The 22743-nt window shown below is 46.1% G+C and overlaps 2 protein-coding genes across 3 annotated transcripts in view; both read left to right on the forward strand.

Moving 5' to 3' along the window:
* Positions 1-22743, forward strand: part of LOC144098948 (glutamate receptor ionotropic, kainate 2) — a 338155-nt gene that overhangs the window by 212274 nt on the left and 103138 nt on the right. The gene's annotated exons all lie outside the window — the stretch shown is intronic.
* Positions 5478-12250, forward strand: LOC144096801 (uncharacterized). Its single transcript, XM_077629679.1, has 4 exons — positions 5478-5855; positions 7401-8309; positions 10691-10956; positions 11749-12250. Exons 1-4 carry the CDS (start codon positions 5478-5480, stop codon positions 12248-12250), a joined length of 2055 nt encoding a protein of 684 aa, XP_077485805.1.

Here is a 22743-nt window from a genome sequence, read left to right on the forward strand (position 1 = left end):
TGCTGCCGGCATTTTTTGTGTGCTTACTGCGCTGCACTCGTTATAAATCGCACTGCTCGAAAATGCCTATTTGGGCTCTACTGATTGCATCATGCAATGCAAGTCATCTCATTAAAACGGAGGTACAGTGACCGGAACTACGAATTGAGTTTTTTTTTAATAAGCGCGAGTAGATACTGGACACCACAACACGATAATAACACGAGTAGGTGAACATCAGTAACGACAGCTTAAACAAAAAAGGATGGCTGTTATGTATACAGCCTTATTATTTATGAGTGCCGATTGCTTAGTCGGCTGCAGGGACTGAAAAAAACTTGAAATTAGGCGCTACATGTTGAGGCTTAATTCTGATTGTGCGAGTGCGGTTTAGTGAGTGTGATCGCATAGAACCCTGCGCCACCTAAGAGTGCCACTCCTTGCTTGCAATTGTTTGATTCGAAATAGAGGAAACATTTTTGCAACTTTACAAACTCGGAGCCATGGACCCATATCCGGAGTGCCATTTCCAATGCCGGCACTGCAGATGACACTATAGCGCGCAACACCCTACGCCCCTACTGCCCAAACTTTTAAATGCCTGTTAGTAGGGCTGGCCCATGTAACCAACAAAGCAGATAGAAGGAATCTTACTAGAGCTCCTAACCCAACACGCCGATGACGTATTGGGGAAAAAAGCATGTCTAGAGTGCCTCATTGAAAGTTGGAAATATTTTTCTTTTTCCTGTACTTCTGCACTTCGCGATTAGTCACGTCGTGACATTGATTGATTGATTGATTGGTTTATTGGTTGATTGATTGATTGATTGATTGATTGATTGACTTAACCTACAAAGAAGCCTCAAAGGGGTCGTAGAAGGGTGCCTGCTGTGGTGATGATAAAGTCAGTGAGCTGGTCGACGCAGTCTTTATGATAATTAGAAACTTCAAATTTCGCCAACTGTGTCTCGCAGTGTGAATTTAATGCCCAAGTTTTGTAGTGAAATAAAACGAATGGCTTCTGCGAGAGTAACGCACTCTGATAATCATAGTTTAGAGCCATATTCGTAGCTAGCTATGCCTATTTCTAGATACAACCTGCGCATTCCATTCGGATCGACTTGGTGCCTAAGAAGGCGACTGCAAAAATACCACTTCCTCGCATCACGTTCTGTCTTTATTGCTCATTTCCATATTTAGCGAAGAACGCTGAGAACCTTTCCTGCCTCACCTGTACCGGCATTCTGCCAATAAAACCACTTCCGAACATCTGCAACACACTCATAAAAATATTTTGTGGGAAGCTTAGGGGTGCGCTTCAACCTGAATATGAGCGCGCGTAAGCGTACTTATACGTGCACCCAACTCTCCAGCTTAAACTCTGTCCTTTCAGGCCTAAAATGCGCATCTGTTTGGGGAACGCATGCTCGTAAAGTCGCTTATTTGAGGAAAGTCCTTTTTTATTTGTTTTTCGCTTTACCCTGAACTTTGGTTGTGGCAACTCACCCGCACGAAAGGGGGAGCCACTTTATAGCGCATAAATTTCTGGTCTCCTTTCTGGCGAATACTAGGGTCGTAAGTTGGTGGAAGTGAGGTGGTTCGACGCTCAGAGAACTGATGACTATACGATGCGCACTGACATGCGTTCGGTGAGGGTGGAAGCAAGTATCAAAAAAAGCAAAACAGGCGTAACCAAATATATAGTTTCATGGCTGAACGCTTAAGGAGAGAGAGAGAGAAAGAACTGCAAGTTACTAAGGCTGTTTTCTCCATCTCTTTCTCAGTAGAGCCCCACTTACAGAGCCGGGCAGTTTTCGAACGCCCTCCTATAGGTACAGTTTGCGCCGAAAAGTATTCCGATAAATGGTGTTCAGGTCCAGTTGTTCCGACCGAGGAAGCTGAAAGGCGTAGCCGTTACAGTGCGAACTTAAACACGGTAAATGCGGGGAAACAAACAAACAACAAAAAGAAAAGTAATAAAAAAGAGGAAAAAAAACAAAGAAAGATACTAAACGAGCACCGTTCTCTTTTACGCCTGACGGGCAGTCCTCGCCATTCTCGGGTGTAGCGAGTGCAAGCGGGACGGAAGAAAAAAGGCCGAGTGTGTTTTTACGTCTCGCCTTTTATGGCACCTTTGGGGTTCGCACTGAAACGCCGATTGAGCCCCAACCTCTCGCGAAAGGTTAGGCCGGATATATCGGAGCCGCCTCGCGCGTTCAAGGCACCAGAGGTGAGTAAAGGAACCGTGCAAGGAAAACGACGACCTTCGCGTCAAACCGCCCGCAATGGAGCCTTTAGTTAGAATTTTTTTTTTATTTCCCGCTGGGGAGCAGAACAGTTGCGCAAAAGTTGTAGGTTGGTTCGCCATTATATTACTAACGAAGTCAGGGTTACGGATTAATTGGATGCACCCGTTATGATGTCGGGACAGGCGACGGTTGTGAATACAGCTAGGCGGCAAGTTTGCTTTCTTGTCAAGTGTAAAGACTCACGCGCGATACTGTAGCGAGTCGCTTGGAAGAAAATCTTTTTTTTTCGTTTTTTTCTAAGAGCCATATAAGGCAGACAGTACAGAAATTGCGAATCCTTGGCATCATGACAGCTCACGCATGTGCCTTCTATATTCAGTATTAACTTCCAGTGAGTGGCACTTAGTAAAGCAAGATGCTGGTCCCGTTTGTGAGAATCACTGCCGAAACAAGAAAGGGCTTGTAACGTTATTACGTCATGCAGGTTACTCGCTGAGACATGGAAGACCTCGCCTCGCATCGGAAACTTCGTCCAAACTCGGCATCGTTCCTCAACGCCACGTTAAGCGTGGGTCCCGGCTTCTCCATGGGCACTAGTGAACACTGATTATAGACAAAAAGGTAGTAGAAAAGCTGCTGCAGTGTCAAATATACAGAGTCAATCTTGTGCGGAGAATCCCATTCCAGCCTGTCTGCTGAGTTCTGCGCCGACACTAGTCCTAACGCCGTGTGAGCCATGTTAGTGGCTGTGCCGTCGTCTTCCCTAATGCCGAAGTACGAGTTCCTAAAGCAAGCGTAGAACGACGCTATGTTCACCAGCGTATCGTTGGACCATGCCTTGTTTTCGAGCAGGAATGACCACATCTCAGCAGCCATGCTGACGCCAGCCATTGGTAAGACCATGAAGTCCCTCTCTCGGGAGATGAACCTCAGCTGCACGTAAAGGTTAGTCGGCACGTACAGCACATCCCTTTGCCTCTTTACGCGCACATCGGAAAGGAAGTCGCGACTGGGGATGTTTCGCCGGATTTTGGCTCGCTCGATGCTAAATACATAAAAGCGGGCCTGCAGCACACTGTAGGCCAAGTTGCTCGCAGCTTGGGCATCTGGAGCCGGCACCTTCTCGGCTCCAGACGACTCCTTGGGTAGCATCAGCCTCATCCTCCAGAGCTCTGTGCTGACCAGCTCCCTGTCCTGGTCGCGGAATATGTGGGACGAGAGGGCGTCTCGAACGACCGCGTCCCGGACACGATTCATCATTTCGCGAAGGAGGGCGTCGTCGACGTGATTGGAGACTGCCTCGGCTTTGACGACATCCTCCAGCGCGCAGATGTGCAGCTTGTCGGAAAGGCACAACGACAGCTGGCTGTGGTAGTCGAAGATGGCGTCGGTGACGTCTACAGCTGCTTTTTCGGCGGCGCAAACCACAGCGTACGCTAAACTTACCGGCTGGTTCACTGCCTTAGACAGTACGTCCAGGAGCTCTGACAGATCGTGATCTGGGCTCAACGATAGATATTTGACGTCGGGATACAACGGGAAGACAAACTCTTTGAGAACTTTGCTCCACTGACGCTGGGAAACGCCGTCAAAGGGTACGTTGTAAACGTGTCTGACCTCGCGTTTCTCTCTGGGCTGCTTTACAGCTGAAGAGGATATTTTCTCCGCAAACGCCAGCAGGTCGTCGAGTTCAACCGCGCTCTTAAATTTAGCGTTGAAAACTTCCAGTCCTGCTTTTATCCAAGTGCCAGGATCCACTTCTGTGAAGCAGTCGGTGCGTCTGTCGAGCACCAAAGTCGTCGCCGGGGATCCTGACTCCTTGGCCGGAACGCCGAAGGACAAAACGGTGGGAACCTTGTAAACTAGACTCAACTCGGCGAAAAACGTCACTATGCTAGAGGCGGACGCTAAGGGCTTCGGTACATGCGTCACTGTATCAAGAATGGCTGCCGTAAAGTTGGCCACGTCCGTTTCAGCGATGAACAGTCCCGTTGGCAGTGTAGGCCTCAAAGCTGAGATGAAGATTCCAGCCGGGCTACCACCTATCCCTAGGGCCTCCACTTCCTTCCAGTAGACTGCCACCTTGAACATGGGCGACACGTAGATTGATTCGATGTCAGCGGCTTTCGCGCACACATGTTGATAAAAGTCGTTGCAGGGATCCAGGCTGGTATTGACGGTAGCCATGACTTGGCGCGCCTCTGTGTCGCAGCAAAAGTCGCTCTGGTCTTGGATCGGGACCACACGGGGTCTATCTAAGAATATAAACAACATGGAAAGCACGATGACCGAGAGCAGAGTGGCTGAGCCACCAATCAAGAACACTGCCTTGCCGCTGTTTGCCAAGGTGGTCCTTGGGTCGACGGGAGTGACGTCCTGCGGCCCGCCGGTGGATACCTTTTCTGCGCTGGACGTCTTCGTGACACCGGAGTAGTGAATGTTGTTGCCCATACCTCCGCGATAATGTGCGCTGGTTTCATGGAGGGCAGACTGGTTTTCCACGGCAGCCATTGCCGATCGGTTCAGCGGAAATTCAATTTCCTGATTGAGCTTGCTGGGAAGAATCGCTCACGATTCTGGACAGCACGTGAAGGCGGTTCCTTCTTTTTTCTTCCTTTCGCCGGATTGGCGACGGAGAGACAAGGCATGTTATTTGTATTTAAAAATTATGTTTAGAGCAAGAACTTGCCGTGAGATTTGAGAGTAATATGAAAAGGGGCGTCATGTAAAAACAGCGAAACAAAGCAATACTAGAGGGGAGAAGAAAACAAAACTGAAATTGAGTTTGTTTTCGTGCAAAAGAGGGAGAATATGAGAAAGAGTAGACGCATTGATAAGAAAGCTGCCTAGTACATGTGCTCCATTATGCACAATCCGAGAAACGAAAAGCCGTAGGTTGTACCAGCTACGCTTAGCCAGTACGTAACCAGTGCTCCTATATCCTCCTGGTGCGCGCAGTGAGGTCAAGGAAAGAAGATGAAACCGCGCGAGAGAGCTAACTCTTAAATTTCTTCGAACTCAACTTTTTTCACCAAAATGCTGCCTATTACTTTACTTTAAATATTCTGCTGTCGTTTTTTATCGATACATTTTTTCAAAATTCACGCTTGGTGCTAAAAATTTTGTCGTAATCTTCAATGGAATTTTCCTTGCTTATGCCACTACACCTTGGCCAATCTCCCCATGTGGGTATGTGCCATGTTTTAAAAGAAAGAAGAAGAAGAAGAGCCAAGGAACAGAAGGGCGCCCATGTCTTCCCCGGAAGGCATGCTGGGGGTTTCTCCGACTCTCAACAAGGGGGTGCAAACTCCGACGCCACTTCGATCGCTAAAGCAATCAGCCGCGGCCCAAGTCCAGTCAGAGCGCAGGCAAGAACGCCGTCGTACAGCTGTGGCCTTCGGTCTTATCGCCATCGTTGGCGTTTGCGGCTCTCTGGCATGGCTGGTGAGCCGGGCATTTTCCAAGCCTCCTCTTCCAGGCCCCAGCTCGAAGCCCTTCTGCTGCGCCGAGCAGGTGTTCATGCTACTCGCATTCATGAACGAGTCTTTCGACCCGTGCCACGACTTCTACTCGTACGCCTGCGCCAACGCCGTCCAGCAGCAATGGAGGAATCCCTATGCACAGACGGTACGCCTTGCCTCTTTAGAGCAATAATGGAGCCGCGATGGATCATTCTAGCGATGCTCAAAGTTTATCAAACAGTCTCTTGGCTTGATTGAAACTGAGGATAGTTAACAATCGACGATAAGCTACGGAAGGTGTATCGCATGCCAGGAGTCATTTCAGGCTACGAAGCCTTTATTACGAGAGCCCACACTATTCGGCCTAGAGACAGCAGAGCTGACTACACAAAGGAAGGCATTCATACATGTACAGGCTCCTTCAGTGTGACGCCTGCACATATGGAAGCGGCAACCGTGAGGGATGGCAATGAGTAATTACTCCCTTATTAAGAATCTATGCATTTCATGGTGACCAAAATGAGCATGGCATTGAGAGCCGTGCTATGTAGTTATGAGCTGTATAAATCCGATGAGTTCATGTAATCCCTGAAAACTAGATTTTGATAAAAAAAAAGTAGATAATAATTAGAAACAACCAGGAATCAGCCACATTTGATAGTTTCTTGTGGCATGGGCTCGAACCCAGGATTATGGCCGTCTGTCAGGGGCAGTCGCTATACCACTTTGTTTGAGTCTAGAGCGACCAGTTGGAAGAGCATCAGAAGTTGATAAAAAGTCTGCCCGTGTTCAGTCCCGTCGAGGGATGATTACGTCAAGTACAAAATTTCTAAGAAAACAAAATGAAACTGCGGTATGTTCGTTCGTAGAAGTACGGCAGCGGTAGAATGGGTGCTAAAGATTTGTTCCTTGATTATAACGTATGTATGGAGATGGCGAAAAGCCACAGCATTTGTTCTAGATATGACTGTACTTGTATGCACCTTCATCAAGAGCAGTGCCGAAGAGTGGCGTAGTTGCTTTTTTTCTTCATTTTTCTTGCGAAATTTCATTGGCTAAATTAACAAAGCGGTCGGTTCCAACATTTCCGAGCAAGGTGTGTTCGAAATTGTTGTCCAGCTCATGGCCCAGTTTCAATAACGACGCTTGCTGTGTTGTCACGACAGCTGTTGTGTTGGCGATTGTGAATCGATAATCAGAGGGCACCGGCCTATCTGGAACCGATCATATTGGCGGAGTTAATGAAGAGCTTAGCAAATGTTTTGCTCATCGGGAGTCTGCGACATTGTTTAGGTAAATGTTAATGATCTGCAGATTTTTTATGCAGAGAACACACATAAATACTGGATCAACTTAATGCGCTCACAGTAATAAGTTAGTGATATTTAAAACACAGTGATGAGTTAGTGATATTTAAAACCACTGTTCTTGGTTTCTCACGGTTTCGTAACTATGACATTCATTCACCGAGGTCTAGCGTTGAGCGGCGATGTTATCACAGTACGCTTACTAGGTCAATTTTTATATTGTGATATTGTGTTCCCGATCTCAATGTGCTGTAACCACCCTCAGCGTGAGAATACACATCAAGTTTCTAATTCTGAAAACGTGCCGCTAAAACTCCAATCTTAGTAAAAAAAAAAAAAACAAGCACCGAATTTCAGGCTCAAGGCAGCACTTTACAACTTTACACACCGTGTTTTCGTTTTAGCTCGACGTGCTGGTCGCGCTTTCCCAAACTTCGTCCGTGCCCGACTACCCCGCCGCAAAGTTTTTCAACACTTATTTTCTGACCTGCACGAAAGACAGCGGCCGTCAAATCCAACTGATCGACCAAATCACCGAGGCGCTGATGAACTTTTTCGGCGTCCTCGACCAGAAGTCGCCGGCGGAAATTTTCAGCTCGGTATTCGACTTGGACGTCAAGCGCAACGTTCCCTACGCCTTCAGGTTCAAGGTTCCCCGACCAGCGCCTTCGTTCTTTCGACCGCAATCGAATTCGAGCCGGGAGCGTCGGCGCTTCCGAATGTACCGGCACCACTTGACTTTGGCTCGAATGACCAAATGCGAGTACTGTTTCGCCAGCAGTCTGGCCCTCTACAACGAGCGGTGCTCTTTGAACGTGTCGCTCGAGGAGGTCTTGGCGTTCGACCGAGGAATCCCCGGCTTGGTGCCCTTAACGCCGGGGACTGACGTGGCGCGTTACACGAAAGTGGCCACGCTAAAGGAATTGTACAGGCGCCTTCCGTTCCTTAACGAAACCTCGCTAAGAAACGCCTTCAACGGTACAGTGCTCGAGGTGGACGAAGCCACGGATGTGTCGCACAGCGGGGAAGAGGCCATCTTCGACGTCGTCAGTTACCTGCTGACCCCAGAGCGCCAGCCGCTGTCGTTAGCTCACCTCATCGTTTACACGGTGTCTACGACGTTCGCCGTGCTCTACGTCAAGGTCCTGCCGACTCAACTTCGGGAGAAAACGGTCCGCAGCTGGTGCTTCCAGCGTGCATCGTCCCACGACGAGCTCTGGAACATGGTGTACGCGTCCTGGCTCACCAGCGCAGCCAAGGACAGGTTCGTCCGGGAAGCGTTCTCCGAAGCCCGGGAAGCGGTGCGAGCACAGGTCAGCCCCTTGACGCGAAATTCCGCGCACGCGTCGGCCTACTCAATAGCTGGCAGGTCATTCCAGACTGTGGCCTTTGCGATACAATGACATCTTGAGCGTTTCATCCGTTGCTCTGTTATTGCGCTGCAGTCACAACGCCACAATCACACGGCGGCATCTTTTAACGCATTGCCACCTTCATCTACTTTGTATACCACACACTGGACAAAAAGGTGCTCGCGGTATGGGCTGGGTGACATCAGTGAAGGTGGGTCGCGTTTGAAGAGGTGTCATTACGTAGAAATAATACAGGATAGGGAAGCCGCTTGGCTATTGCTTTACTCTGTATTGCGAAAGACCACAGCATGGATTGATCCTAGCTTTAAAAAGTCAGCTTTTAAGCGTGTACGTAACGCTAAGACGTCGAATATAGCAAAGATCTACAGGTGCGATAGGTAGATGTCTAAAAGTACATCAGTAAATGAGAAAGCCACAATGGCTAGAGACCCTAAGTTCTGAGGCTGTGAAAGCCCCTGCTGTGGGCTTCCTGTGGTAGCAAAGGCACCCGTGACCGAGAACTGGGCGCAACAAGCCTTTCTGAAAGACCCTTTAAAAGCTCTTTCTCACTATCGACAACCATATCAGTACCGTGATTTTAATGACAAGCGAACCTTCAAACACTAACAGTAAACATTAGCGGCCTCGCAGCATACCAACATGGCCTGCGATCAGCGGCGACGCGAGCGGACGATGCATTCTGTGTCACATCGTTTGGTACCCACGTGACAAAATAAGGCGTTGCACTTGGATTGTTGTTACGTCATAGCCAATCCCGGCTCTCAGACATCGAATCCGAAATCGCTCAGCATAATGAATGCAACAATAACGCATATATGAATCTTACAGCTTGTATCATGTTTGCTGTAGCAGTAGTCAGCGTTTGAAACAAAGAACGCGCGAACTAAAGCTGTGGAGTTTCGACTAGATTAAAGCAAAACATCAAAACAAGGTCGCGCTCAGGAAGTTGACGCCGCTTCGCGAATCTCTTCGTATACCACAGGTAGAAGCGTTAGAATAACGACAGACAGAGAGGGGTCATCTCGCCTGAAGAAAAAAAGAAAACGCTGTGCTGAAGAAGCACTGCAAAATAATATCGCTTCTTACAATAACATCACATTCTTAAAAAAAGTTGCTATAGGAGCACAATGTTAGAACTTACCTGCGTCGTGCGGAACATCCTAAAGACAAGGTGCATATAGAGAGTAAGAAGGAGACTTGTGACGTGTGGAACCCAATGTCATCAAAGTACATCCCACCACAGCGGTGGCCAAGTGGTTGAGCATCCGTCTCGCATTCGGGAGGTGCGGGGTTCGATCCCCAGTGCCGCTGAGCACCCGTCGGTGATACAATGGGTACAATCTTTCTCCTGGTCTGGTGCTCGGCTTATTTAGGGTGAAATGCTTGGGAAATGGGTCTTTGACCCCACCTTGAGAAGTCGAAAATACCTTGTGCCATGGCGCATCTTTGGCCATAGATGCTCTTGCGCCATAAAATTCCCAATGCATTATCAAAGTACTTCCCGGATTGGAAGCATTATCAATAAAAGTTTTATTGCAGATGACATTATATTGCAAATATAGCGGAAAATGTGGAGTGTGGCATGTCATAAAAATTCGTAGATGTTCGCGCATGGGATTGCGTCATAACCCCGCAGCGTTCAGGCGCCAAAAAATCTTCACAGCAACTTAGATTGGAAAGGAAGTGCCGAAATATCGATGACCGATCTTAAGTATGGACAGCTTTGATGGTATACACATATTTGCAGCCATAAAATAGAAGACTAGAAAGTGACAAAGAAAAAAATTACAGGATTGTACATAAGTCTGCTCAAGAGTGGAAATGCGAAAGCCTTTCCCTCTCCTCTTTTTCTATCTCCATTTTTACCTTTATTTTTCATTCCTGTTTATTTTCTTCTTTTCACCGTTCATTTTCGTTCTGTTTTTAATTTAATTTTTTTACTAAGTAATCCTTCCCACGCATTTACATCGCTTTTCATCGAATCAGTCACACAAAACCTGCTTCAGACACAGCATTTATTTTCATCAGTTCAATTAATTAATTACAATTCACCGAACAAAATTTTCGCATTTCAAGATCTACTCACGCGCTACCTAACACATTAAAACTTTTGCACATTAATCTCCACAGAACGACATAATCGTGCGGACAAAATTTGCGGACACTTTTTTTGCTGACTCCTCATAACCATATAATGCTTTCGCATTAACACTCTAAGGAAAGCAACGAGCTGGGCAGGCCTTCATGCTCCTATAGCTGTCGATGACTGAAGCTCAGAGGCAATGTCCGAGCTTCACCACACATTCGTGATGACGCCCTAGGTTCGCTCGGGTACCATCGTGGACCACCGAGACCAGGCAAAGGCCGACCGCTTGCTCTACGGCGTCACACTGGTGCTGCCACGCGAACGGTACCTGGTGGACTTCGAGCCACCTAAGGCCAGCAAGTTCTTGGTGCAAAACTACCTCTCGGTCAGCGAATTCGAGTACCGGCTCTTGATGGAGCAGGCTCGCAGGAACATACGGGAATCGTACCCGGCCGTCTGGACCACTGGGAAGCACATGGCCATCGAGACCGACTTCTACAGGTACCAGTCAACTGGTGATGTTCTCGTGGAGCCACGTTTTCGATCATGCAGTACCTTTCCTACCCGCACACAGGCATTCGGCAAATATTATTGTCTCACCAATCGACCACCTAATCTACACTGAGGGTACGAACGCCTATGGTGCTTCAACCTCTCTGAAACGCGGCTGGCTCCGCAGTCACGAAATGTGTGCGATACAAGCCCCGTCTGCGGAACCGATATCCACTGTGAACCACTGTGAACAGACCACGCACTGACGTCCATCTAAGCCCCCGCTTGCTGATTTCAAACGAGACTGGCTGAGATATTTGGGCGAATTTTCAGTATTGTACTTTTCGCTTTCTGTAAGGCTTTTGGTCGCAGCGGCAACTGAGGTTGTGGGGAATTCCGACTCCAGTGGCAGTGTTTACTATCTCTGCGTACGGGTGTAGCATGTTGCGCTTATGCACTGCACTAACACTAGCGCCGCTAGAGCGTTCTTGTGAATGCCTCGTGACATCACGAGTGACATCATTCAGCTTGGACAAATCAGCGACTGGCATCTAGACCACTCATAGTGGAGTGTTGGGTGAAGTCACGCATGACGCTACTTTATTTCAACCTATCGGCGTGGCGCGTTTCGTGACATCATGCGTGGCTTCACTCCGTTGTGACCGATCAGCTTGACGGTTTGCTCCGGACGTGTTGCGCCAACTACAACGACGCCACTTAAACAATAAACGTGGCCTTAACAGCTGTCGCTGTAAAATAGACGTCAATACGCCTCCTACGACCATAGTCACTGCCGTGCAGGTTTCTCCATGTCTCATACAAGCCCAGCGCGATCCCAAGCCTGTCCGTCTCCGTGTTTCGGCTCGCCACGGCCCTCTGGGCCCTGCTGCTCAACAACCCGAGCTGGAGTGAGCCCACTGCACGGAACATTCGCGCCTTCACGGACTGCTACGGCAAGGCCTACTGGAGCATGAACGGCGCCGGCACGACTCTGTGGTACGAAGAGCCCGAGACGGCGCTGACGTCGACCTCCGCTGCGTTGGCGCTGCGCGGCGTGAGAGCCGCCATTAGGGACGTGGACGACTGGCTCGTTGTCAAGCCAGCGTCGAAGGGCACGCGCATGTCGCACGCCCAGTTATTCTACGGCATGTTCGCCTCCATGTTCTGCAACTGGGACACCAACTCCTCCATCGACGCAGTGTCCACCAATGCGCCCTTGTCGCACCTGCGGGACTTTGCCGAGACGTTCGCCTGCAGCCGCGACAGCCTCATGGTGGCAAAAGAGTGCTGCCAATGCTCTTAGGCCGAATGCCTGAGCACGTGACCTCCGTGCGGTGTAATTGTTCTTGGACTGAATAGTTTGCGGACATAGTATACAGGCCGCGCAATTTTTCTTAGCCTGAAATGTTTTGTATATATGACATCATTGCAGTCTTATATGGTGTTTTCAATATATGGCTGAAATGTAGCTTAATTGTTCACAGACTGCGAATTTTTTACTTGACTTTCTTACACATAATTGTTTTCGGACTGAACGTCTCGCATACGTGACTTTCTAATAGTGTAACGGTCCATAGATCTCTATAGTGTCTCTATTTCAGCGGAATCGCTGAAACGAGCTACAGTTGTCAAGGCACTTTTCTGTCGATCGTAGGCTTCTAGAGCATCCTCATTGAAGCAATAGGTTCTTGTACGTATTTCTAAAGGTTCTAGAATTCTTTACGCATTGCTCATAGACCCCGTGATATCTAGTGCTCTACACCGCCTTTCCATTCTAAGGTTTGTCGCCCGCCGCAATGTTCGCTTACTACTGGGACGTTCTCTGCCTTGCTAGTGACTTCTTTGCTGAGCTGATTAGACCCACGTGAAGTTCGCCCTTACAACTTCTTTTTCTAAGCTTTCTAATTCTTCCCGCGTAAAAGTATGTTAGCGCACTGAACAGAAGCGTTACTCTCACGTTTCCTTCCAAAATTATGCCCATTGTGCACGTTAGACCACTTTGAGGTCTCCACTGAGGTAGCTCCTTTATCGACGTAATAAGTTTGCTGTTCAAGGGCTTGTAGGTACGTTCATGTTAGCTTCACAATGATTCAAAAGCCGCAAGAATTTTCCTGCTTGGTTTTATTTTGGGAGCATAAAATAGAGCATCACGACTGAAATGTAAAAAAAAAAAAAACGCGCGAAAGCAGTTACGTTGACAATTTTCTTCGCTCTGATGAGTGCGAGCTGGTGATTAAGCACATACCATGCTTGGTGTTTCTGCTCCTCACCATTTTTCTCCCGTGTGGTAGCGCTTAGTAGACCTAACATAACTTGGACGCTGCACAGTTCCTCACAGCTGCGCCACGTGTGTTGTTGTTGTTAGTCCTGTCTGGTTCCTGTCATCGTAGAAGCTTGTCCGCTTTTGTCACCGCTTCTTGCTTAGTCAAGGCAACAATGGGAGCCCGTCTGCTGTGTGGTGTGCTCACCACGCCCAGGCTGTGTTCTGCGCTTAGCGCTCGTAGGAAGCCGTTGGCAACAACACTTTTCTTAGTATCATATGCCACGTGGAACGGCTTGAGGTGACGTGTGCATCCTGCTGTTGTTAATGGCGCCAGCGAGGAAATAAGTTGGCGAGATATTAAAGGACTTGAGGGTAAACAAACAGCCTGAACATTTCTGAGCAGAAGCCCGTCATAGGAAGTCTTCCTAAAGAGGCGTCAAAAAAGATGAGATTATTGGGTTTTTTTGGATTTTGCGTTAATTTTTTTGCAGCGGAGTAAGCACATAACCTGTGGCTTCTTGCTGTTTTGCGCGCCTGCATAATACTTGAAATCATCACTAGAGCCGAATTTTTCGGGAAATTTCTCGATATGAAAAGTGTTCTGGTCACAGTGCCAGACACCACTGGACATATGCCAAGCTATTTTACCTAATCGTTCTTAATTTTATTGTCACAAATGTTATCGAAGTTACGTTGAGTGTACCAGAAAATTACAAATTGTCTTGGATGTCCAAGTGTTGTGCGAGGTTTTCAGTTTTGCTGCTTTTTGGTGCACAATAAGTAGGCGATTCAGCTGTTCACTTTCAACTGAGGCGAAACAACTGATCCCTGCGTCCAATTGGTTTAGTGTAGTCGGGTTTACCCTGAACGAATCCTTTTGTCGACCGGCAATTCCGAGTGCCAACTTTGTAGATAACACAGAGTGGCAAGTGGCAATAAAAAAAATAAGCGTGAATTTATGAATGCTTGCTACATTTTTTAGCCGCATGGGTTCTAGTATGAGAGACTGACCAAGCTTCGGATATGACCGCGTGTCAGAGTCTCGAACCTGTGTTTCCTTGCCTTAAGCAAGTACTTGCGTTACTAACACTCTGCAGAGCGTTGCGAAAGAGATTGGTGGCGAGTTGCACCCGTAATTGCAAGCGTAACAGGGGGCGGCAGAAAATTAGGTGGACGGACAAGGTTAAGAAGTTTGCGAGGATAAGGTGGCCGCGGCTGGCACAAGACAGTGTTAATGGGCGAGATATGGGAGAGGCCTTCGTCCTGCTGTGGCCGTAGTCAAGCTGTTGATGATGATGCTTAGGACGAGTTGCAGCCTGTGGTTAATAGGTTTGTATCCGAAATTAAAACAATGAAATGGTAACATCAGCTGCTGCAAGAAACTAGAACCGGGCGCGTCCTTGCCAGTGAGCTCTACGCTATCCAAACATAGGATTTATTTTGGGTGTTATTGCGAAACTTAAAGCCCAGCTTAAGAAACTTAAATATACCCAGCTTGAATTTTTGAAATATGTTGTAGAGAAGTTGTATGGTACAGCAAAAGGCAAGCTTTACACTTCTTTGACAAAAGTTTACACGTAGAGGGGATGCTTCAACGAGAAATGGAAACAGGAGGTTGTGACTTGGATGAAAAACGAGCCCTCAGATTTCTCCCTGTTATCTCAGTAAGAGTGTAACGACGGTTCTTTCACTTACCACTACTGCTTAAAACTGGAGAAAATAACAGACGCATCTTGGTGCTAAGAGCACGTGCGTACACACGTGGAATTCAAACTTAACTTCATCACTAAACATTTCCACCGTACTGTTTCACCTAAGAACATGTGAAGGCAAATAAAAGCCATTTGGAAGGAAGATTAACGCATGTGCACGCTGTGTCGTAAACTGTGCGGCTTTGCCTCGATTCCGGTAAACCTCTTTCCCCTGTAATCCCAGTTCTAATCATTATCATTTACATGGAATAGTAAAAAATATTACGTGCATTGTCAAAATATTCCTGCCGATGGGAACAAGTCACAGTGTGGCATGTGCCATACGTTTCAATAACATTGCAGCTTGATCTGTTGGTGCGTCGTATTTGCGGTAAGCGCCAAGAGCCTCAGATATAACAAAGAGGTGTACTGGAACTGTAGTAGCGTGATTTGAGAGTGATTAAGTAATCACTTTGTACGAAAGCTGGTTCGCACAAGATACCTACCACGCACCCTCGACATTGCTGCGCATAACATAACGGTCTCGCAGACCACATCTGGTTTCGTTCTATGCGTATCGTGAGCATTTTCAGCGGCCGAGAAGAGCTGCGAGAAATAATAAACTTTGCAGCTCAGTCGGGATCGAAGGTGCGGCCTTTGCCGAAAGGTACTTGTGCTCTTCCGTACCGACTACTACTCGTAGAGAGAAACAGAGAGTGAGACATGAGAGCGGAAAAGAGAATAAACATCTCCATGAAATCCAATGTTCGCGTCATCTTTTCGCTAAGCGTTGTTAATACAGCTTGTCATTGAAGCTCCGCCAGCGGCAAAGAAAGGGCCATATGCGGCCATTCGTTTAAACTTGTCAGAATTAATGAAAAAAGGAGTATTTCATGATGTACTAAGTCCTGTGTTTCGGAGCCAGGATAGCTTTGAGTGCTTAACAAGAGCTTCCTGGCATTTGCGGGTATGCTCAAAGAGTGGAATGAGCCAGTTCTCTCATAATAAAGGGCTTTATCGGTCTGGAATTCTAGACAAGGATCGACTGACGGTTGTTTGAATATGAGGGCTGTTCAAGAATGTATCTGTTAACATGGCATACCCTACTTCTATTCGTGTCGTATCATATTGTATCGTATGCTATCGCATCATGTCGGGTCGTGTCGTTTCGTGTATCACGTCATGTCTTATATCGTATCATATCATACCGTATCGTATCACAGCGTCTCGTGTCGTATCATATTGTATTCTGTAGTATCGTATCGTGTCGTGTCGTATCATGTCGCCGTATCCTCATCAGAGAGAGAGGTTTGTTGCGTCCTTCTCTACACTGCGGAATAGAAAGAGCGAGAGATTAGGCCTCTGAATTGTGTCTTCGCATATAGGTTCCGTGGCAGTGTGTCATGACATACAAGTTTTGGTTTGAAACCCATCATTTTAGTCATTAAAGTTACGTGCGAAGTCACTTTTACTTTTCAGGTTTTGCGACTTATAAATCGGACACTCAAAAAAGATTATTAAGGTAGAGACCTGAAATTTGACCTCCATCGGTTAGTTGTGCTGGTAAGTTAACGTCCTATTCCCGTTTCCTTCACTTGTCTGCTTCCCAGAGGAGCCCGTGATGGAAGTGTAGCCCACTTATATGTGCGACTTAAAAATGGCGGTGGTTTAGCTCTGGTTAAACCTGTAGTGACGCGATAGCTACAGCGGGCCGAGTGGAACTCGCTCAGTCGAATTGCAGAATCAGTCTTTCGCCGCTCTGTTTCGCTAGGGCGTTCATTCGTCATCTTCGTCCCTGGACGTGAACTCACTCCCTCTCCCCTTTTCCCCCTCTCCACTACTCCCCCACTCGGTTTGCCGCCGGCAGCTGCCACGGTGGCCACGGCGCCGCTACGCTGAAGGCTGGAAGTGCTAGCGTACTGTAGGCGCGCGGCGCACACACCAGCTGCGTGCTCTGACGTCACTCCGCGCATGCGCACAACTGACGAGGCGGGTGGCGTCTGCTCTGCCGTCGGTGTGGCGGCGAGGCGCGTGGCGCGCGGTGCGCACACCAGCTGCGGGCTATGACGTCACTCCGCGCATGCGCGGAGCGGTGGTGCCACAGCTCAGCGCGCAGCCACGCTGACCTCGCGAAGTGGTTGGCGTAGTGTAGCTAACGCTACAAAAAGTCGAAGTCTCAGTTGGGCACGACAGACAACTTGTTAACGACGAGCTGTAACTGCGCAACAAATGCGCGCCATTGCAACAGCTGCGTCCACGCTAAAGAAGCAAAGCGGACGTGGACCCGCTAGTCGCTGACGATGAATATAGTTGTAATCGGCATGAACCTCATAAAGTTAGTTCTCTATTGTCAGACGCGGTATCGTTTTTCCTGCAGATTTATTTACCTCGCTATTACCACTGATTTTTTTTGGTAATCCCCAACTATATTCCTCTTTTCTTAATGTCCACTCTGTTACTAAAATGGACCGTAGTTATCTTTTCTCTGGTCACTTGACTACACGCGTACATTTACTAAGCTAACCTGAGCCAAAGAATCCTCAACATTTATGTGTTTTTAAAACATGCTCTCTTTTCTTTCCTCCTGCCTTTAGCTTCTCCTTTTTGGCTTCTTCCTTTTCCTCCTCAGATTTCTTCAGCCATCCTTCAAACTTTCAAGTTTCGTCCATTTCTTTAATTCTATAAATTATTGTACTTTTCTCTTGAGCGATATTTTTTGAGCTTGCGTTTAATTTCGGAGTGTCTGCCGAATGAACTCCCGAAGAGTCTCGTTCAATACATATCTTTTTCTTCTAACCTGGATCATTTACCCTGACTACTTCGTTACATGAGTGGGCTCACGAATTCCATTAGTGGATATCGTAAGTTGCTGCTTCTTCTCGGAATTTGGAACGCTACGTGAGATTTGATGCGGTTAATTTTAAACCCACCGCTACACTTTGCTCATCCACGTCCTCAATCATTCGTCGTATTTCAGAACTGCTGAAGTGAAAATTCTACAAGAAAAACTGGTTTTGCTAAGACATGTTTATTTTTTTCTAATATACCATGAATATTCATGGTCAAGAAACGCAAAAATGATTAAAGGAAAAAACAACGAGCTCAGAGCACTTTTTGCTTTCGTACAACCAGAAACTGCAGTAACATTGCCTTTATCCCTGCACCCCCCCCCCCCCCCCCTCTAGACCCCTATCGAAAAGCACAACATAAAATTTTCTGTCATCAGAGGAGATTTTTTCTAGTATTTGGAGATGTGACCTTGTAGCAGAAAAAGAAATTTTTTGTAACTACAAAATTTCCTGCAGTATTGCGCAATCCCTTGTCGTGGCGACAAAGCCAGTTATGCCGTTGCACACAGGCGATTTTGTAATAATGCAGAAAAATATGGAGTTATGACAGGACAACAACGCATTTTATCGTATTGTTGCTCGGGTCTGTCGTATTCTTAGACTGCGCCATCAGTATTCGTTTTTTTCTGATTGCTAATATACAGTATAGTTGCTATGTCCTTGCAGATGTTGTCAAAGTTGCGTAGTATACTCTATCATCTTTGCTAGTAGGCATGACTGTGGCGTTTTCACCCAGTGATAAGTTTATTCAGGATGCATGAAAGCTGTATGTAGTGAATTGTCATATGCTGCTGATTTTTCCGAAAAGCGAGGGATTAGCACTAGGCCATGAGACAATTATGAAGTCCTAAAGCAATGAGAATGAAATGGAATTCGAATGAAATCGTCATATCACACCACCTTCTTTCCGTGGATATCAACGCATTATATTACCGTACAATCATGTTTTACTTAAGCAGTTCATTACAGACACTCACCACAAAGCTTTTCGCGCTTGAAATGTGCCCAGTAGTCACATGCGCTCAGTGATGTTTGCTAACACATAGCGCCTCGTATTTAAATAGGACCTTCTCTTAAAAATATGGGCTCAGTGCCTGTTAAGAACTGCGCTGTCATGGTCCTACAATCGTTCCAATCGAGCGGGAAAATTTCCCGTTCGCATGCTCTCTCTGCATTGCTGGCACGAGAAAATTTCCCCAACGGTATTTAGCGGCTGTTCTACCTCGTTAGCGGGCAAATATCTGTGTGAAAGCGCTCTCAAGGTATTTTTTTGTAACACAACTTTGACCACTTTTTTTTTTCGCACTGTTGTGTCGCCTGTGGCTGGGAGTGGCGTTCACAAATGCCTACTACTACTTAATCGCAATGGCAGACTCTCTTGCGTGTGAGATGTGTGGGTGCGACGAGATTATAGAACGCCTTCTTTGTAACTGCCCTCGGTTTCAGCGTGAGCGTGCACTCCTGGCTGCAACACTCCGCCGTTTAGATCCTCGTCACCTTACTGAAGCAAAGATTCTGGGTCCTTGGAGTAAGCCTTCAGCGCAGAGGACAGCTTTGAACTATTGTGAACTATCAGTGTGTGCCCTGTGTACCCTCCAAGTAACGGCCAACGGATATGTGGAAAAGTAATCATCTCCCTTTGCTCTTTCCTCTTTCTATCTCCCCCTCCGTTCCCCTTCCCACGTGTAGAGTAGCATACCGGGAGCTGCCTAGTTCACCTCTCTGCCTTTCTGTCTTTCTCTCTCTCTCTCTCTTGACACAGATTCTGAATTTCCTTCCGAAGCATTCGCAAAGGATCCAACGATACGCTTCTGCACTCTTCCTCCTTGGACTAGTTCATGGCGCCGTCGCAGTGTTGCTTTCATTTCGTAATATTAGCTTAAATATATTGCAAATTTCTTGTCACATATTGAATCATGAAAGTACAGCCGGTTCTGTGCTTCGAGCATAGACATAGTACGACCAGAAAATAATCTTCGAAATGAAAAGAAATATATCCTTAACAAAGGTAAAACTGCACAATAACGCAAACGACAAAAGAACGGTGTCATTTTACCTTATTTAAATATTATCCCACGGCTCGCCTTAATGCTGGTCTGCTAGTAACGTCGTTTTGAGGCACACTCGAAAGTATGCCGGTTTTACTATCGAGGGTGTTTTCAAAGCTTTTGTTCTGTGGAAAGAAGCATTGCATTAATAACGCTAAAAAAAGTTTAGCATTGCACAGGTACTTTCGTGTCGCATATCTGAAGACAGCGAGAGTTTTTCTTCTCAATTTTATTTCCGAGGAATTGGATTTTGGTCTCAGCGGATTATGCTTAGGTAGAAATATACGCAATGAAGGAAACCATTTAGTACAAAAAAGAAAGAAAGGAAAGAACATCTAATGAGTTTTCGGCGGGATCATTCCTCATGATTTTTTGTCAGTTCTTTTTTCGTTAGTTGCTTTGAAAAACTAGTTGTTCAGGTACGATGTCGAGACACCTCGTTAAACGACACAGATAAGCGGGTGTTTCGCCGCCGTCGGAAGCGCGAAGATTTTGAAGTGGCTCGCATCGCTTGAGTGCTTATCAGTCCCAGGTAGCTCATGCGCTATAAATTCCCGGTTGATAATAAAAAAGAAAAATAAACACTATGCGGTCGGGAAAAATAAAGAGCCGTAAAAGACGGGCGAAAATGATGCTTGCGCAAGAGTTTATGCACAGAGATATATGTCGCAGTGAATTTTTTTTTCTCTTTTAACATCGCCAGGCACGAGTCCACAAAAGTAAGATCAGCACACTGACCTCCTTACCTTTCACTGCCTTGCGTAAGCGCGCTCCTAGATACTGCTCGTTTCTGGTTTTGTTGCTTCCATTTGAAGAATGACAACAAAAAAAAAACGATAGATTAAAGGAAATTCAGGAGAAATTACCTTGGAATAACTTTTAAAAAGTTGAGTTGATTATTTTCTGAAAGCTTACTGATTCTGAGAAAATAATAACATGAAAGTTTCGGCTATCTTGTACATGACTAAGGTAAACTTATCGATATTTTTGCATTATAGGTGGAGGATATTATTAGTTAATGTATAGTAGTCAATGTGAGTTGAATAATATCGGCACGAACCGCCTCAATAATCTCTGAAAGCAAATATGCTACAAAATTAAGAGCTGCTGGTGATTTTATATTTTTAGTTTCAAGGTAAAAATATATTTGCATTTACATGTGTGTCGCCCACAATTCTGAGTCAAAGGAGATATGAAAAACGCATGATTTAGTGTATAAAGGAACAGGCACTAAACGCGAGAAGGTCCTCCTTGCTAGAATAAGAAAGTAGCGATAAATTGTTGCTTTTGTTGTATATTTAGCGTCCTCTTTCTTTCAGCACCAACGCTTTCAACCGAAGCCTGCTTTTCTTTTCTTCTGAGCAAGTTTGCCTCGTACGTCAACCTCCCGTTGCCCGAACGACCTGATTTCGAGCCATGGAATATTTAAAAGCACGAACGTAGTGCAGAGAACTTTCGACTAACCTTGCATACTCAAGTTCTGAGTGCACCTAACTCTGAAAGCGTTCTGCGTTGCAGTGACCGAGACGGTGGATCTTCGTGATTTAAGTTGAAGATTTGAAATATGAAAGATGTTTACTCAGACTCTGCGCATCGCAGATCTGTGTATTATAGAAAAGCGAGCAGTTATACGTAAGATCTAAAAAATATGAAAAATTTTGTTAAGCTACTCAGGGACATGTTTTTAGGCTGAATTTTTCAGTCTAAGCAGCCAGTACAGCGTAGAGCTTCCAGTAAAAACAACTCGGCATTGAACCGTTCAACTGTATCCAAGAGCTTCAAGTAACTTGAAGTTCTTTGCAGAGATATGAATTTTTCAGCTATTCGAAGACGCTAGCTATCTGTATTTCATGATGGCAAGCTAATAGCGCCATGGAAACTCAGATAAAATTATTATTACAATAAAACAAAAATTCTTCATGGTCGCTTAAAATGTTTTCCAACGGTGAAGGAACAAGCCAAGCAATAAATGGTGAATGAAACAAATGGGAAATGTATTGAATTAAACATGAAGATGTAAGTGTACAACTGAGGCCAAGGAAACTTGGGCTTCTTTGGAAAATACAGACAAGTGCCTTAAAATAAGTACTTCATTTGGAAATAATTAAACCGGCGGATCATGATGCACCTGGCTCTTAAGTTGTATCCTAACATCAGTAGCTACAACAGTTTTTTTTTTTTAAAAAGGCTTGTAGTTTATCGACAGGCAATAATCTGCTTAAACATGTCTAATTCTTTGCTACAGTGTCGGTTGTCCTGCGCACTTGAATAAGGTTTGTGCTAGCCGCTTTCTGACATCAATAAATGCAGTTGTCTCGAAAGTTCTTTTTTTTTAATAAGGGCGCAGTAACCCTACTCGAATTAAGATGTGAAAGTTATGGAGTGCCTGTATGCATGTAGGCGTTGCCTTACCCAGTCTTGAATGTTCTCAGGAAGGAGCATTTAGGTAGTCATTTATATTCTGGATGAGCAAGCAGAGGTCTTCTCGGAATCTAAAATCATACAAAATCCCTTTATAAACTTAGCTTAGCCTTTATGTAAAACTTCAATTTGGCTAGTTAATGATTAAATATCCTGCTTCAGCGGACGATGTGGAGGTCTTGGAATGTAAAATCATGCAAAATCCTCATCAACTTAGCTCAGCTTTTATGAAAAAGTGAGATTTGGCTGGCTCAAGAATAAATATCGTGCTTCGGCGGATGGTGTGTCGAGTCTGGCAACCGAAGGCACTTCTTTTTAGTTCGTAAGACTCAAAGTGCAGCAAGGTTTGTTCGAGGATTGTAAAACTAAATTGAACGGGTGCCTAACTATTGTATAATGCATACTTGTTTTATTAATGCGCTCTTGCAGCCTCCAGAACAGCCAAGAAGTACTTAGCCAAGTACTAAGGTACATCAAGAATGTTTGCGCTATAAAGTTTTAATAAATCATTATGCACCAACTCG

The sequence above is a fragment of the Amblyomma americanum genome, chromosome 7 (assembly GCF_052857255.1).
Source record: "Amblyomma americanum isolate KBUSLIRL-KWMA chromosome 7, ASM5285725v1, whole genome shotgun sequence".
NCBI classification, from domain to species: domain Eukaryota; kingdom Metazoa; phylum Arthropoda; class Arachnida; order Ixodida; family Ixodidae; genus Amblyomma; species Amblyomma americanum.

Coding starts and splice junctions, on each gene's coding strand:
- LOC144096801 (XM_077629679.1), top strand. CDS start 5,478: ATGTCTTCCCCGGAAGGCATGCTGGGGGTTTCTCCGACTCTCAACAAG. Junction 5,856..7,400: donor GGAATCCCTATGCACAGACG/GTACGCCTTGCC, acceptor TTTTCGTTTTAG/CTCGACGTGCTGGTCGCGCT. Junction 8,310..10,690: donor GGGAAGCGGTGCGAGCACAG/GTCAGCCCCTTG, acceptor ATGACGCCCTAG/GTTCGCTCGGGTACCATCGT.